Genomic DNA, 19088 nt, shown 5'->3' on the forward strand with positions numbered 1-19088 from the left:
CTTTAGGAACCACTCTTATCCTGCTACTGCATCATCACTACACCACGCAGAGTCAGCTGCAACTAACCGAGGCCGTACTCCACTTTCATGTCTCCTATCCAAACAAACCGATTTAATGTGACAGCTGATGAAATCAGAACCGGGGTGTTGTATTAGAAAGTTACACGCACACACTTAACAAAATCTGGAAACAGATACTGAAAATACCCTTTCTTTCCTTCCCTCTATCAGGCCTCGTTTCCCATTTCAGGGCTCACTCGTTCCAGTGGTCTCATAACCAGGCTGCAATTTTTCATTTCCATTCCCTGCTCACAAATTCAGCTGTTTTCCAAGTACACGAGCTATTACTGCAACTGGGCTAAGACAAAAGATCACCAAATACAAGCCATGGAAGGATCCAGGCTGCAGAGAACACTTTGAATGATTTCGTAGAGTTCTTCCCTCACAGTCTTACCTTGCAAACAGGACCACAGAAAGCGGTGCAGCGTGATGTTATGGGGACAATTAAGGATACTCTTCCCTGTACCACTGGTCCCAAGGCTGGAAAAGAAGGCACCAGAAAACTGCGGAGGTTGCTCCTTCGCCATAAGCCCCAGCTCTCCACCCTACCTCTCCCCCACCACAGATGTGACCCATCACAGCTGTAAGGGATTCTGCCTCTTCCTTCCCCGTTTCCACCGGTCTCAATTTCACATTCCACACAGACAAGCACTGTCACCACTAAGCAGCTGAATATAAATGGATATCAGGGATGCTAGAAAGCAACATCTCGTTCTTTTACCTTGGAAGCTCATCCCTGTATTCTGTATCTCTTTGTCCTGATCTTAAGGGCTGTAGGGAAGAAGCAGCAAGTAATCTTACAGACAGCTCTGACAGCTGCTCTGTGCTCTCTCTAGGAAGGAAAAGATGGTCAGAACTAGGACGACTTTTTTGCTTCATTAGAAACCTTCAAAAGCACTGTCACAAAGATACGAAGAATTTTTAATGAAAAAGCTGAAGAAAAATACAGAGCAGTTGTAACGCCATCTCTGACAGGAACTCTGCCTAGTGTGTTTCACTTTATTTTGGAGCCCAGTACTACTTACTCATCTCCCTTCCACAAACCGGGATAGCAGATCCACAGCAAATCAGGGCAAACATGCAGGAGGCCAGGAGTACTTGTCTGAATCTCAGTACCAGAAATTTGCAAAGCAATGAAAGAACACAGCAGTACAGACACAGTAATCACTGATCTCACCAACTGGCAGGGAGAATTGCTGTTTATCCCAACCACTGAAGCATGCCAACGTCAAAGATAAATGTGCGTAAGCCAACAATGCAGGGCTTAGCTTATTAGCTTCTGCTTTGCTTACTAGCCTGTGCACCAACAGCTAAATTACAGGGGGAAGCACAGAGCAGCACGCTCTCTCCAATGGATTCCACCCTCGAGGCTTTTGAGGCAACTTCGTTGTTGAATTCCATGCTTCCCTTTCTCAACATTACCAACTCAGCAGAGGAAGCCCTTCAAAGTAGCATGTCTGGAAAAACTTTGAAGTGATGGCAGTATGGGTTGAGAGTCACAGGGATGATGATGCAATGTCTAGTACCAAGCTGATATCTAGATTTTGCAGAACACCCAGAGGTAAATCTACAGTGAGAAACCAAGTTGTCTGGACAGGGACAGAGCAGGCTGGAGAAGCAACCAAGGTGATAAGGCAAAAAATAAGGAAAGTGACCCAGAAAAATAAAAAAAGACAGTGGTCAAACCATAGCTGTCTGCTTACATCATGCACAACTGGGAATGCAGGCCAGCCAAGTTACAGAGGCTTTCCAGATCCTACACTAAACAAAATTACAACCTCTCTCCCAGTTTGGCCTCAATAAAAATACACTCCACCCCAAGATCTCATTATATTAAGCAAACCAGAGTTTTACAAGTACTCCATTTCTGCAGCCAGCACAAAAGCATAATTCCAGTTAAAAGGAAATGCAGAAGTGCAAAAGGAATTGTTTACACCAGGTTTCCAACACAGCACGTCAGTATTATCACTACAGACCTATTCATTCCTCATTTTCATTGTACTGTACAAATAATAGTATCAAAATATTGCATTATGAATATTCAATTACTATTTAATTACTGATACCCAGTATTCACATCCAAAGGACAAATTCAAAGGAACAAAAGACAGACAAAGGAAAGTAAAACTTAAGATGTTACTAACACGTTCTTGACCACAGCTCTTGAACTGCAGCTTTTAAGTGAGGTACACTAAGAGATGAATTGCAACGAGACCAATCCCTCTCATCAAAGACAGCTAAATGAGTGCAACAGCCAGGGACCTATTGATCTCAGAATTGTAATTTGCTGACTCTCCCTCACCAAGACATTACAGTGAAACTAGACATCTCTATTTTCATTAACTTCTTTTAATTTAACTTCTAATGCATTTTGGGCTGCGAAATACCAAAAGAAAATGTGTAGCAACAAAACTTTTTCTCCCCCTACATAAGGGAAACACACTTTTAGTGTAATTCACACAGACATCAAAGAACCATTATCTATATAACTGACACCAAGTAAGAAATACTCTTAAGCTACTACTTATATGCCTGGCACAAGAACAAAGGCCAGCGGTTAAGAGTAGAAACAACAACAGGTCTTTCCCTGTAACAAGCAGACAGAAGCATTTGGAATTATTTAAAAAAAAAAAAAAAAAGGGGGGGGGGGGGACTTGGGGGTGAAGACATTCTGGACTATGAGGGCAGGAGGAGCAAACCTGTGAACTTTAAGCAGTAGAACAGACAGAACATTGCTGAACATCTGCAAATAAAATGGAAGAACTGAAACACAGACAGGGATCTGGAAATAGTTTAGCAAGATGGGATATATGAAACGAAGAAGGAATTTGGAAGGTTCTCAGCTGTTCTACTTTGATAACATTAAATATTAAGGAAAATGACAGAAAAGCACTTACAGAAGCATTAGCATATGCATCAGCATGCTCCCAAGTGCTGAGCCACAAGAGATAAAATGGCCACAAGCCTGCCGAGACAGGCATTTCACCTCTTACAGAGGCACCGAGTGCCACCAGAGGCATGGTTTGACATACAGATTTGCAAAGCAACCAGCCGCAAACTGCAGCTATTGGAGGAGAAGCGTAGCTGCAGAGAGAGCACAAGTCACTCCTAGCTTCCACCAGTGTGTAAATAACTGTAACAAGCATACAGAAAACAGGAATGAAAATATCCATACCACAACACGGAACGTTCTTCAGTAGCAGCCCCCAATCTTCGACAGGTTTCAGAAAACAAGCTCCTGTACTGTTTGTTACAATGTTTGGAGAACCGAGAACCTCATCCTAGAAGACATGCCCCAGTGTGAGGAATTCCACTGCAAATCTGAGCCATCAAGCTGTTTACAGCTTTAGAGGTGATGGTCTCAGCCCGACCTTGCACAATAGCACTGAACCTCTCTCCCTCTTTTGACCTGGAATACCACTCTAGAAACATCTGAACATTCAATTGTTTGCCTTCTCATTGCTACAATACATTGGTGGTTCAGTGATCACATAGGTGACAGTCATGTAAGTGCTTATAAAGATAAAACAATTGCCTCACTCTTGCTAAACTCTTGGCCTAAAGAGCACCTTGCAACCAATTCCGTCATTCACCTTCTAATCAAAGGGCACTTTCTGCACAGAGTGTATTATACCATTTTTACCCAAACTGTGCTAGCTTTCAGCCTGGTGTGACGCAATCTAACTTAAAAATATGTTCAAAATTTTAAGTCCAAGGGAATACCACCCTTCTATTTTCTTATGCTACCTCTTGCAATTACCAATTTGCTCAAGGTTTTACATTTGACTCCGTTTTCCACTTCAATTTCACCAATTCTTTGTTTTAAAATTTAATTTGGTCAAGCATTATAATGCATTTGCCACAGCCCTTTGAAAGATTTAGCCACAAGGACAGAAGGAAAAGATTACAAAAAACCTGAACACTCTACCTTGTCAAGAGGCGTTCACTGATAGTGTACCAACTCACTATCTTGCTTCCCTTTTTTGCTTCACTTTTGTAATACAAATTTCAAGAAGGCACGTTACAGAAATAGCATTAGTATATGTCTAACTCTCTACAGTGTTTCACTAACAACAAACCAAGAGAGATGTGCAAGATGTATAACCTAAAGTTGTAAAGGTTAGCTTTCTTCAGAAACAATATTTAGTAAAAGTTTACATGACCATGTCTATAACAAGCTCCACCATGGCCTCAAAATCCAAAGGCACATTATCTAATAGCTGAAGTACCTCTGACAGGTTAACAGAGTTGCAGCTCTGTTTCTCTCTAGTAGTCACCAAAGCTATCAGTGTAACATGGTCAGCATAGTATGATTTTCCTTTTAAAACTCAAGAGATTTGTGTTCTCAGTGACTTAGGTGAACTCATAACACGACTGATAAAACCAAAGGCCTGATACTGAGGTTTTCCAAGGCATTTGGGAAGAATATTTGTATAAATATAAAGCATTTTAGAACTCTTAGGAATAAAATTACGTGTGTGTGTGTGTGTGTGTGTGTGTGTGTGTAATATAATGAAGAATATCCAATGTGTTTTACTGTTCTGCCTTAGCTGCAGCTTTGATACAAAATCAACAGATTTCTGAAGTTAACCAGCACTTCAAGGGGAGTTGGTGCAGAAGATACCAAAAAGAACCTCACACTCTCATCAATCAGAATTCAACTCTTTTATTCAGCTCTCCATGTCAGTAGGACAGTGTTCATTATGACTGTTAACCCCAAGTGTGGGGACCACCCCATTCCACATTGCTGCTGGTCCATCCTTGCTTCCCTTCATTGTGAAGGGAGTATTATCAAGAGGTAAGTGTCCCCATAAGAGGGAAGAGAAGACCTCCTGGTGGCGCAGAAAAACCTAGAGAAACAAATCATTGAAGAAGTTAGTCTTTTTCCCCAAAATAATAATATCAGAAATTTAAGCACACATCATAAAAAAAGATCTCTGAATTGTCATTTATCTGGCTTCCTCGATAGCTGCATTACAGGTGCACCAAGGACTGAGCCATGGGTACCAAACTCCTCTTCTGACCTTGGAAAAGGCCTTTCCAGGTCAAGGAGTGAGATGCAGTGAAGGCTGTGTTCTAAAGGTTAAGATCTAGTTCCTGTTACCTTTCCTGTGGGTAGAGGAGTTCAGTCTCTGCAACTGATGATCCAGCATCTTTCACAAGTATTACATTCCTGTGGAAATATTTCATGTGGAGGAAAAATTGTGTAAAAGTTTAGCAAAGTCAGACTGCAGTCTCTTTCTGCCTAGTTCTCTCACTGATAAAGCTTCAGTATTTGCCATCTGGTAAACAAACATTTCCATTCAGGCATGGACAAGCATTCCTACATCACATTACATTTGCACTACTCCTCCCATACATTGTTGTAAAGATGGGGTGGGAGAGTAACCATAACATCTGTGTTGTTTCTGTTGGCCTTGTGTTTGTTAAATGGATGGGAAAATATGCACACAAGCATACTAAGTTTCCTCCTGGAAAAATCACAAAATACTATACAAGTTTCAGGCTTAATACACAATACCACTGAACAGACAGAATCCAGACAATAAATACTAGCAGGCAGTGCTTTGCACAGCAGTAGCAAGGAATAAGAGAAACTGCACACGCACCCTTGGGCAAACCACACTTCTTGTAAACACCAGATATGAAGTATTTACAGTTGCACAAAAGTCAATGCGACATTCCCATTCCTTATCACGGTGTAACTGAAACAGTCATCTTGACTCCTGGCCTCCCGCTACATGGGTAAGACAGAACTGAAAGGATACCTGCGTATACAGCTACTGCTTAGTCTTCTCTCTCTGCTTCACGGCACCTTCCCGTTTAGTCCAGGTAACACTGTGTACAGTTTTCACCTCTCCAGTTCCTTTCTCCCCAAAATGTAAGTATTTTATGACAGAGATAAACTAAGCATCAAGGAAGCTCAGTAGTATCACTGCTTCCACCATAAACTGGAAATCTGCATAGAAAAAAATGCATGACTGGCCAAAGAGGTAGCAACAACTGGGTTACTGGCTAATGTAATATGGATTTGTCCTCCCTCTCTAACAGCAAATGCTATTTTTTACAAGAGATATCATCCCAATAAATTCTGGAAATTAGCATATATCTCTGAAAATGCATTAATGTGATAAATTAGTTTTTTCTGATTACAATACTTTATTGAAAATAATTCCAATGACCTCTAATAAAATTTCATTTCTTTTCCATTCCTGTATTAAAATTACTCAATTATACTGCAATTTGTCTAACACAAAAATTAACTCCTGATTTAGGAAACTGTATATATCATATTACATTAAACCACAGATTAACAGAGTAAGGAAAAAGGAAAAGCATTACATAAGGGAAATTTAAAAACTCGTTGATCAAAAGCCACTGCACTTTCTAGTGACAGCTATACAGAATATTATTGACAAAGACTTCTGCCACTACTGCATATATTGCAATAAAAACATAGAGCCCAGCAAAATCTTCCATGGAGGAAAAAAAAAAAAAAAAAAAGAGACTTCCACACTCTGTCCTCATCTGGTCAAGGCCAAGAATAGCACAGCTGACCGTCTGTGATTATAGAGCATTCCACACTGGTTTGCCCTGTTTGACCAGACTCAAGCCTACACACCAGAGACATTTCAGCAGCTATTTTTTTTTAATAAGATACATGCACATCAAAGCAGCACATCAAAACATTCTGAAAGGAAAGAGAAATGGTAACAGAAGATGCAATTCAATGTATGCAACACTTTCAAAGTCCTTTCTCAGATGTTTCTTTGTCTCCTCTTATGAAAAGATAAACCAAAAAGCCTTCTCCCCGGCAACATCAAGTACTCAACTGGCACTAGACTTTGGATATAACTAGTCATGTAGTTCTTATGCATTTTGACTGCTTAACCATCCTGCCTCCTACAGAAATGGACAACAGAATGACATATTTAACTCCCAAACATATTTCACTCTTTACAAACAAACAAAAAAATCTATTACACTAAGACAGTGTACTATATGCAGTTGCATACAGCAAACTGCCTCCAAATAAAAAAGCTGACACACAGAAATTCACATAAATCTTTTATAAGCCCTTCCCCCATACACACTTGGCAGAGCTTACACTGACATACTACTATGCAAGCTCTGTGTACTCAGTAACGCTTGTACTGTTTCTAAATGGAACAAAAGGAGGATGCAGAAATACCTTGCCCAAGCACAATGTAAATGTTAATTTCTCTATCAGCCTAATCCGTAATCCGCTTTTCAGTTATCGTGAGGAACCTAACCATTCCTCCTTTCACATAAACACGACCCCTTGCCTACCCATGGAAGCCTATAATAAGAATGAAAAATATTCTGCATTCTTCAAATCTCTACCACATCGAAGTTGCAGAGAACAAGATGCTTTGCTATGTCACATGTAGTAGAAAAAAAAATATAAATCCTCTTGTATTGACAGCCACATGTGAAAACACGGAGGATCTGGGAGAGTACTCTAAATTCCTGCTTGTTTTACACCCAAAATCTTTGCTGAACGTTGACTCTAAGTCACCTACAATTGTCCCCTTGCTCAGCAGTTCTTTACTCCTTACTATGCTGAGAAGCAAAAGGCTACAGGTTTATCTGGGCAAATAAGCCCACGTTCAGGGCCAGGTAACCACCCTTCTTCCCAAGTATTGCGGTCATCTAAACTCAGTGCAGCACACCTTAATCCACGTTACCATCCATCCTAGTAGGCAACTGCTACAGTCAGTTTCCATACCAACAGTTCTGTATCAATCTCCAGCTCTCCTCCTTGATACCCAGTTCCCAAAGGCTAGCATGCCTAGCATATATTACATACAGGATGTCTGGTGAGATTCTGCCTTAAAACAAAAATTTGGGAATGCTCAACATCAGCAAAAGCTGTTTTACTGCCTCATCTCTATCTCTGCTGATAGACTGACATATGCTTCAGACTCCTTTGCCTCTATCACCAGAATTCACTTTCTCTCTTTCACACCTCCAGTGTGACTGCATTTTAAAAAATTTTCTACGAGCTTCATCTCACACATAGACTTTACTCATCATCCTATTTAATGGGACCCTTTTCAAATCTCCATTCAAAATATTTTTCACTTTGTACAATTGATCTCCTTTCACTTTGCAATAACTCAGTTCTGGGATTTCCAGCCTGTGGTTCACATAACAGTTAAAGGCAGCACGAAAGCGAGATGCCACTGAGAAAAGCACACCAGTTGTCCATGATATGTACCTGATATGTACCTGATATGCACTGGAGACTATTTAGTTGCCTGGTATCAAAACCTCTGATCCAGCTTAGTTCCTATATGTAAGCATTGTTCCTAATTTTATGTGACTACCCCAGATAACAACAGCAAACTGAACTGGAATTTATCAACTAACACTTAGATGTAAGTGGACTAGGAACAGTTAAAATGCAAAAGCTACTGTGGTGTTCTGTATATTGGTATATATTCTGACCACAACCTTTTCCCCAATCCACTTGGATACATTTCTCCACATCTTCAACTGATCCACATCCAAACTTCCCCTATGCCAGACTGCTCATCAGTGCTTCCCCATCCTGCTGTTCTCTCCTCTTTCACTTTCTTTTCAGAAAGAGAAATCATCCTACTAGAGGTCCGTAATTTAATCTCTGGTAGGACACTTACTTAAAAAGGAGGTTCTGTTATACTGGAACATACTAATGACAAGTGCAACAACAATTCCTTGATGTCTACATCAGCCATCTCCTAACTGGAGTGCACATTCCCCAGCAGGTTACAAAAGCCAACCCATAAGACTACAGGAAGAAAATTATTGCACCATTAATAACTACAATGAAACAAATGTTTAAAATTGTGTTCATTTCATCTTTATCTCACCCTTTTTTAATTTCCGGGTTTGTGTATGACTTATAATGTACACAGTAGTACATGTACATAACAACTAAACATTGCATGCTCAAAATGTTTTTTTACTGATAGCAATGTGCAATCAAAAAAGTTTGAGACACCACTGGTCTACTAGATAACTGAAGAGGTGGTTAGAACTACTAGCTGTTAGACATTAAGTAGAAACATGGTATGTTCTGCATTTCACACTTTCAAAAAGGATTTTAACTGTTGGTGCTTTGAACACTTTTTCTATCTTGAGATATATGAAGTCTCCATAAGTAACACTGCCCTTTACTATCATAGTTTTTCTAAAGCATCTATCCTTTCATCTATACGGTGCTCTATTTACCACTACACAGTAATTAGTATCTACATAAGATTCACAGAAGAGAATAATGGATCTGGGGTTTGATTTTTCCTGTTAGAGCTTTTACTTAATATTTCCAGGTTTGGGACTGATAGCATTTGGGTACTTGAGAACATTTTGCACTTTTACTTTGTTCCTGTTCTTACCTCCCCCTTACATAAAAATCCTTTAACATTTTGTAGAAACAAATTTGTCTTAAATGTTATGTAAAGACATTTCAGCATCCCAATTAATAAGAAGTCCTTAAATCCTTTTCATTATATTGTAATGGGCTAATGACTGGTACAAACCCAGGAAACAATTTCTCTTCTGTACTTACAACTTTGGATTTACTGATATGACTAGATAAACTAATGAAAAAGAGACTAGGATTCAGAAACAGAGGAGAGAGTCTTAAAGAGGATTTTTATATATAGAAAATGTCATACCAGAATTTTGAAAAATTAATCTAGATTCATTTGAATCCGTGTGCACCATCGCACCCTACTGGACAAAATTAGAGTGATTTAAGGATGTGATTTAGACTTAATGCCAAACCTATTTATTTGTTATAGGTGATGCTGTTGTCCCTAAATCTCAAGCAACCATCACACATCACATGAAAATTCTGAGTTCTTAAAGTGTCATTACAGCATGAGGCTGCTTGCTTATAATATGCATTTGTAAACCACACTCCTTGCACAAAAAGTATGCCTGTTGACAATACCACGATCTGAGTTCTTCACACTCAAGGGGGTACAAAGCCTTTGAGTCAAAGGAACCAGCCTTTGATGTGAAATGCTAACCATATGTATACACAACAGTCATTTCAGTTATCACCAAGTAACATTGTGATAGAATACTGAAGAACATTTCAAGAAGAGACCTGCATGTACAAGAAGTACATAAGAGAATCACCCCAGAAGCAGCATTGCATAGCAGATGGGCAAAAAGGAGCAGATGAGCTCTCAACCTATGAGGTTGACCATTGGCTTACAGTAAGGATGCGTTTCACCTCAATAAAACAAAAATCCACAGGTAAAGACAGTAGAATCTTTCTCATTTATTCCCTGTTTCTTAAACCAGGTTAAAACAACCATGTCACCAATGGCGTAACCACAACTGATCATCCTGTGGAGCAGAGAAATGGATGGACTAGATAAATTCCTTCTAGCCTTATTTTCCAATACCCTTAAGATGCGGCAACTTTGGCAAAGTTTAGTACTTTAAGATATATACTCTGCCTTAAGAGGCAGTGGGGAAAATGGAATGTTGAACCAAAGATCAGAACCAGGACACACGGTAACCAAACACCAAATCAGACAGATCAATGTGTCTATTGTACTACACTAGCCTTTTGATGGTTAGAATTCTGTAAATTAGACTCACCATTCAAAGGAACAGTTCAGGGACTCTGCCTCTCCTCCGTCCCCCTTACTTCAGTTAATATTTTGCAATCCATTTCTCCCCGCACTGGAGGTTCCTCAGGTCAGTCACATGAGCTTCTGCTGCTGCTGCTGCCACCTACCAGTTTTATTACTCTGTTGCAGCAGAAGGGCATATAGAAGAAGTTCTTGTTCAGCACGCACATAATCATCATCCTTTGTCTAAGATGTCATGGCTTATTCAAGTTCTACAACATACACTAGGCAAAGCACTGGGCACAACCAAGATCAATACAAAGCTTTGAAAGCCATTCCATGAAGAGGAAGGAGCATGATCTGTAAAACCACCTTTCAAGCAACATTAAATATTGACATTAACTTCTGCAGAATGCAGCAAGTTTTGATCAACTCTCCTCACCAATGACCATTTGCAGACACTGCAAAGAACTAGCATTGTCTTTCTTTCATGAAAATCTTCACATAGTGTATATATAATTCAGGGTGGAGACACAAAACTGTAAGCCAACATGAATTTTGTTAACGAATCTGAGGAAAAGAAATTCTTTTAGACATTATTACAAAACCACACATCTCTCCCAAAAAAAGACACCCAACCACATGCCTGAAAGTGTTACACCCGTGTCCTATAGCAGCTGATGCACAAAAATATACACAAATAATGGAATAGGCCTGCCCAGTGCTGAGACGCAAGAAGTGGGTGTGTCTGAAAGGAAAAAGCATTGGAAACATAAGTATAACAGGTCTGTAAAATTATCTTGCAAGTAAAATTAAAGACGCAAATTACACACTCAGTTATACCAGTGAAATTATGTATCACTCCACTGACTTTCACAGAGCGACTCCAGGTTTATCTCAGTGTAACCCAGAGCAAAATTTGGCTCTAAAATTATTCCCTCCCACCTTAATTTGAAGCTGCAATTTGTGGTAGTGCTGATAAATTTGCTGTGTTTCAGGAAAATATAACTTGAGAATACGAGAAGTAGACTATTATATGATATTGAAGAGTTATTCATGTACACAGGAAAAATCTGAAACAAGTGCTAATTCTTTATAGATGTCATGGGAAATAAAATACTGCATCAGGAAACTTTGAAGCCTGTCTGTAGGCTCATATTCTTCTGCTTTGAATGATATTCTAATTGTCTTGATATTTACCTCTGAGTAACATACAGATTCTCCTCCTTAAACGAAGTAAAAAAATATTAAGTTCTCAGCACTTTTAAGTGGTTTGAGATTAAGGGAGCAAGTTACCAGAGGAGGATATAATGTACAAGTACTGCGATACAGCAGTAAGGGCAATGTAAAATGCATCGCCCCATCCTCCACAAACAGAAATAATGAGCTCCACAGTCTTTTACTTTAGCACACATATTCTCCCATCTGTCCTCTTTACAGGATACTGCTCTATTGAATTTTAATAGATTTAATTTAACATTCATACTAGGTTTTCATACCTATCAATTCCTAATTGATGCAGTTATATTTTATGTTCACTTAGCAAATGGAAAGCATCATCTCTTTCAAAACCCTAAGCTAAAATAGTACATTAGAAGGCAAACTACCTTGAATCAATAAAAACGAGGTGGAATCAATGCATTATAAAACTATCCCTCATATACTTACATGAGGGGACTCACTTTCGTCTCACCTGAGTAAAGCAAAGGAAAGTGACAGTTTTCTTAAAGGTCAACATGTATAAGGAGGGAAAATAAAGAAGAAAATAGGATTTTCTCTAAATACCACTGTTAAAGAAATCATTCAAGAAGTTTCACCACAATGAACTGATGGGAAGAAAGGAAGACAGACAAGTTAGCAAGCTTATGAAGGGTACAGTAAGAGCAGAAAAGAGTCAATTTACCTGAGAACAGGTCGGTTTTGGATGTCACCAAACTGCTGCGTTTACCATTTTACCCGCTTGCATTACTGGGGGGAAAAGTTTAGGAAGGAACATTCTCAAGGATTTTTCATAAGTTCTCACTCTCGCCATCAGAAAGGGGAGAAGGGAAGGTTTTCTCTGGATTGTTTGACTTTTTTGGCTCCTGAAAAGTTTTGCAAAGAACAGTAACAAAGTGTGAACTGTTAGAACACGTTTCTGTAAAAAAAGGGAGAGTAAGTCACACAAAATAGAGCAACAACAAATGCCACCCGAAATTCGTGCATCTAACTTGTGTCATCAGTTTAAACAAATAAACAAAACAAAAACTTTTCAACTCAAATTGGAAATATGAGAGGACTGGAGGCTTCCAACACCAGGCCAAAATCCACCATCAGAATGCTCCAAAAGTCACCCTCAAAGGTTAAGAAAGACTTAAAGAAATAAAACAAAGGAAAAGGCAGCAAACATCTGGTTATAAATCCTGCAGTGTTCAGTTAAAACAATTCCTACAACAGTGAAAAAATTAAAAATTAAAGAAGGCAGTAGCAACAGAAGTTACCTGTCCGAGCACCTACTATTCCATAGAGAGAACAGGAGTGGGTCGTGTGTCTCACACCAGCCATAAAGCCCAAAAACCTTCTCAAAAAGAGTGAGCCATGAGAAAGATACTGTACATGCAATTTGTTTTCAAAGTCTCTCTAAGCCCTTAAGGTCCCTTATGTATTTAACAGATTTTTGCAGGAAGGGGGAGAAAGATTTAGCAAATGTCACTGGTTTCATTTAGATGGATTTTGAAGTCCAGTATAACATCTGAAGAGGTATCTCCTTCATGTCTGACATACACGGATGTTCCAGAGGTTATTTCCTGAGTAAGTATCACACATGAAAGATAGCACACGAAGTGGGAGAAAATGCTCCCCATCAGCTGAGAACAAAAAATGTTAACAGTCCACGTATGCAGCAAGCATTGACATTGCGTTACGGATGAGGTGCTTTAACATTCCAAGAAAAGGTTTTATAAAACACATTAAAACATTAAATACAAGGCTTAAGATACAATCCGTACATTGACATAGCAAGACATCAATTATAAACATGGGAAGTTGAACAGAAGAAAATCTCCAGTGTTACAAAGAACAAAGTTTCATCAGCTGTAGGTTAAGAAACTTCCTCTTGCAAACAAAAGTTTCTAACTGGCTCTTTCACGCATTAAAGTATACAGAAATAGTTGTATCACCATCAGCTGTATCGGCACTATCGTAACCCAGCACTACATTGACCATTTTTTCAGCACATGCTTCCAAACCCACATACGGAGGTAGTGTTAGTGCGACTGTATGAAAGTTTAGCATGTGGTTTTCAGTGTATGGAACTGAAGGCAATACAGTGTATAAAGCTTATGTCTGTAAAGTTCACCTTCAATGGGAAACACCGCCTGGTTACCCACAGGCTAGATTTATTAGCATTTTTTTCCTTTAAGTAAAAACAAGACAACCCCCCTCACACCCTCAGCCCATTCTGTACGTTTTGCTATTTCAGGAGCAATGGATAAGGGAGTAAATACATGAGACAAGTTTGCCCATTTCTACCAACGAACCCTTAGGCAAGGTTTTCATGCAGTATCAATACCCAATGTTCAAACAAAAGTACATAATGCCTCAAATCCTGTCTCCCTTCCTGACCACTATGCACAACTTATCTCCAAACTAGCCATGGAACCAGCCACAGAGCAGCATCTTAACCCAAGGGAGCCAAACTGTACATCTCTCAATCCGCTGTTTGTCTTTAAAAAAAAAAAAATATTCTGTTTACTTCACAAATTTTACTGCTGTAAACCTGGACATTCTTGGAAGGGTGAAAGAAATATAAAGTTCCTGTGAGCCACAAAATGTTATGGAGACTCAAAAACCAGTCCAGAACGTTCAGTTACCAGCTCTTTCCTCTAAAGGTGTTTCCTGTGATAGAAATACAGAGGTTCCACTACACCAACTAGCAGATGTTTACTCCCTGCTGGTATTCCACATGTGCTCAATGTGGGCCACAGCAGAAAAAGGTCAGGATTGACCCTATCAGCCTCTCAAGGAGTGCAGACACCTACCAGTAAAAAGAAGAAAAAAGAAACCACCCAAAACCAACAAAAGCCCCAAAAAAACACCACCACCCGAATTTTCCTTAGATAAACAAGCAAGGGGAGAAGAGCCTCTGGAAGAGATACTTTACTGCTCAGTGACTAGAAAACTAGGTTTCTTCATGTTCTGTGGTTCTGCAACTCTTCATGGAAGTTAAAGACCTTTATATTCTTCAGGTATAACCTGCGCACTTGACAGCTCAGGAAGAAAGATTTGAAAATACCTTTACTGCTGAAGCTCCTTTTGTTGCTGGACCAGCTGGTCCACTCCTGCTTAACACCAACAGTCAACCTTTCACTTGATTTTAATAATAATATTTAATTCTACAAAAAAAAAAAGCCATTTTATTACATTCCTTTTAAAATAAAAAAAAAAACCAAACTGTACAAAGAAGCATGATCAAACCTCCATAAAGCAGGTTAATACTGTTCTGTTTATTGCCTCTTGAAGACTCTCTGCATAGTGTCCGTGAGTTGTGTTTAAGGTCCAAGTGAAGATAAAACAGCAGAGCAGCAGAGAGGTGAGGAAGGGCCACAGAGGTGGGCAGTGCAGAGCCTCAGAGGGTACATGGAACATGCTCCATTAAAGTATCCAGAAAACAGCAGCATTGCACACACAAAACCCCCCTCCAAACAAACCCTATTTTCACAAGATTATTCTTCAATTGTAAACGTTTTACTTTTTGTTTTTTAAAAAACGAGGCTTATCTTTTTTTATATATATATATCTATAGTTCCAGGGCTTTACAAACCCAGAGAATGAGAAAAGAATGAAATGGGAGGAAGAGGAGGGGGAGGAAAAGGAGGGGGAAGACAGGGACTTAAAAAAGGACTCAGTATCTGTTTTGGTTATCCGTTTTCCAAAACAGCTCAAGGCTAATGAGAAAATGCACAGCCAGAAGGACTAAGGAAAATCAGGCAGCCTGGAAAAAAATTAGGAGCTCAACAGCCAAAACCCAAAAAGAAATGAAGCAAAGCAAATGCACACACACAAACACACACAAGTGTGTGCACTCACACCACACACACGTAAGGGTCCAGGATCAATCTGTTAATTGTTTGTGGACCTAGGTAATATAATTTATTTTTTTTAATTCCGGCTGAGCTCTCATCTTTTTTTTTTTTTCGGTTTTTTTTTTTTTGTTTTTTTGTTTTTAAACTTTTCTGTTTTAAATCTGCTGCAAGTTTCCCAAAGCTAAGAATTGAGTATTTCTCCCCGGTTATACTCTTTGGATTTCTGCCAACATCAGCTTTTATGTTTAGTGGGGAAAAAGTAAGCCTGGTAAGTATTGTTATGAACTGCAGCTTTATTCTAAAATACTTCTAGATATCTAATCACTTTTAACCAAATTTTCCCTCCTCCACACCTTACCATGTTTCCCCCCACAAAAAAAGGCAAAAATGAAAATAAAATTAAAAAAAAGAAAAAAGAAAAAAACACACCAAACCCCACCAATGTACAGGCTTTAACTCAGTGTTTTCTTAAGAAATAGTCTGCAGTGTTTGCACTTTGGCCACTGTTAAAGATGCAGGCATAGAGAAGGGAGTGTTGGACTAGCATGTATTAAAGAAAAATGAACATTAACATTGCAGATCTCTCTCAAGACTAAAACACTAACAAATACAAGTCGATGCACGTTTGCTTTAAACTAGTGTAATTCTTTTTCACATTGGATTAAACATTATTTTGTATACCAAACATTACAGTGCTGTTTATCTCCTCCAATCATGCAAAAAATAGTTAAAAACATGTCACTTCTGCCACAAATAGAATATGACCAATTCCTCTACATACCTTCCGAAATCAGGATTTGAAATGAGAAAAACACAAGTACTAAAGCCTTCCTTCAAAAGCTTTGTAAAGAAATATAGACACAAAGCTGCCAATTAATACCAAGATGGCACAAATTACAGATTTGTACAGAAAGCTCACATTAAGTCAACTGACACTTCTCTCAGCCTCATCATTTGAAAGGCCGTATATATCCTGCAAGGTCAGAAAGTGATGACTTTAAAAGGATCCTGAACTTATAGCTCCCATCTATAACAGCAGGAACAGTAGGCGTCCAGGAACTTTGAAATATCTGGTATTTAACACCTTAAACTCACATTGAGAATTTGAGGCACTCAGCAATTTACAGGATCAAGTCTTACAGAGGTAGAAGAGACTTAACTGGTGCAGTAATTCACAGAAGTTTCTAGAGAGCTGCCAGACAGCTTTCTGAAAATCTTCAAGTGAATCATGCTTCAATGCCTGCCTGTGAACACACGTGAACTGCAATACATCTGGGGACCAAAGCAGCATCCAAATAAAATTCCTACTTAGGTTGTGAACTGAGCATCTTCATTAGAAAACTGATGCTGAAGAATCAACACAATTTTATGTTCTGCAAAAAAGCAGGGGCAGCAGTCACAGCACGCATGCCTTTTACTCTTGCTCTCAATTGACACCCCCCCCCCCCTTCCTCATTCCTCTGAGCTTCTCTGATAAACAGCATTGCAAGTTGGTTTAAAAAAAAAAATTTACAAGAGAGAGTTCTGTTGGTCATCTATTTACATGTGGCATCATTCCACAAGGAGTTTGATCTCATTGGCTAATAGCTGGTTCATGTTGAATAGAGCCCCCGGGAGCTTGGTGAGCAACTCTCTCTCAGTGGTCTCAGGGTCGCTGTCGACAGAGCTGGAGCTAGCACTCATATTGTCGACAGCGGCACTAGCTGGAGGGCCCAGCTCTGGCTCGCTAGTCTCGCTTGCCGTGGACACCACAGAGAGCAAGGACATGCGCCGCGTCAAGCGACCGGGGGTAAGGAGAGAAGCGGCATAGTCCGCTATGATACCAGCTACATCTAGATTACAAGCCTTGTCAAAGGCAATGAAACCTACATTTGCATTGGCCTCGCAGACGTAGAATGAACCGTCGTCCTTCATCAGCAGGTCAATGCCACACACGTCCATCCCCAGGATGTTTGACACTTGGACTGCCAGCTGCTTGCCTTGTTCACTCAGTGAGCACATCATCCCTACGCCACCTAGAAAAAGTGAAAAAAAACCAACTTGCTGACTGTAGTCTGGTCACAGGTGACTGACATCCTTCTCAGATAACTGGTTGTTTTTTGGTTGGGAAGCTCCAAAGCGAGCCTGCAAGCATACTGCTGGTGACTCAGAAAGCAACCTCCTTTCCACAGTGACTACTAATCAACTTGAAGCCACAGCAGGATTTCAAAAGATTCTGACCTGCCAAAGGCAGGTCAAGAGTATAACTTGTTTAAAAAACAGTTAAGTGCTGACTTTTTAGTTAAGAAAGATACCGTACATTTTTGTGATCCTGGGATGTTAGAAACATGGCCTAACAAACCACCCTTGTTCTTTCTAAGGCAGAGACTTTCCATACATACTTGTAAATTAGCACAAGAAATCTTTCAGCAAAATCAAACCATGTGCTCCTGATAAGACTACAGCTCTAACAGATATAATTTGAGAGAGAAGAGGCTTAAGTCATTATCATCTGCTCATGTCCCTCTCAGCTTGCTATCATAGGTTACTCTCTCTAAAGCAACAGTTAAGGAACATTTGTGTCTGAACCTCAGCTGGTCAGTTCACAGTCTACCATCTAAGTATTACCAATACTGATTTTATCACAACACTTAAGTTTTAAAAAAACAAAAACCAAAAAAAAAAACCCACCCCCACCCAACAATGACAATCCAAGAAACATTTAGCAGAAAACCTTTCAGGCTGTATTTCCTTAGCATCAAGTAATAACTAAAACCTCTCAGGCATTTGGGGTGTTTTGACTAACCAAAACTGTACCACCCCACACCTGCTCAGGTTCAGCACTGTTTCAGCTAGGCCACCTCAACCCTCCTACCCTCAGAAGCCCCCCATCCTGCACCCAAAGCCATGCAGAAACTCAGTTCTGAGAATGTTACAATCAGTGCAGCAACCTTCTTCTCTTTTCCTACCAGACGTGGTTCTTTGGGAGAAAAGGCAGCAGGAAGGAGCCTGACAGACTTAATGCAGCACAGCAGCTGCATAATGCAATCCAACTGTTTATTGCCTTCAACAGTTTCCTCCCTTAACACTCTCTTCTACCCTCTTGCCAACTGGCCGTCTCCTCCACCTCCCTCAGTCTCTGTCGTCCTTTTTTTGTTCCTCTTAACAGGATGAAATAAATGACAACACAGCATTAGCATGACACTGCCACTACCACATCAGTTGCTCCATTTGTGTCCCTAGAACTTTCCCCTGCTTTTCATCCGTCCTACCCATTGTATTACTTTGGGCAGAGATTCTTTCTCTTTCTGTGTTTGCTCAACACACATCCCACTTAATCCTTACTCTCATGTTTCCTCTGTAAACCCCCAACAGTACACACAATTAATAC

At 39.7% G+C, this 19088-nt stretch overlaps 1 protein-coding gene across 6 annotated transcripts in view; it reads right to left on the bottom strand.

Moving 5' to 3' along the window:
* Window positions 1-4710: 4710 nt before the first annotated feature.
* RIMKLB (ribosomal modification protein rimK like family member B) overlaps window positions 4711-19088 on the bottom strand; it is a 58319-nt gene continuing 43941 nt past the window's right edge. For 2 of the 6 annotated variants that reach the window (XM_056341403.1, XM_056341399.1), the window contains exons 7-8: window positions 5165-17733; window positions 4711-4910 (exon numbers count right to left, since the gene is read on the bottom strand). In XM_056341403.1, coding sequence (XP_056197378.1) covers window positions 17270-17733 — 464 coding nt within the window. In that variant the 3' untranslated portion in view covers window positions 4711-4910; window positions 5165-17269. The remainder of the gene's footprint in view (window positions 4911-5164; window positions 17734-19088) is intronic. The other 4 variants (XM_056341402.1, XM_056341404.1, XM_056341400.1 and 1 more) reach the window with 4 other exon arrangements.

Source organism: Falco biarmicus, chromosome 5, assembly GCF_023638135.1.
Source record: "Falco biarmicus isolate bFalBia1 chromosome 5, bFalBia1.pri, whole genome shotgun sequence".
In the NCBI taxonomy this organism is placed as follows: domain Eukaryota; kingdom Metazoa; phylum Chordata; class Aves; order Falconiformes; family Falconidae; genus Falco; species Falco biarmicus.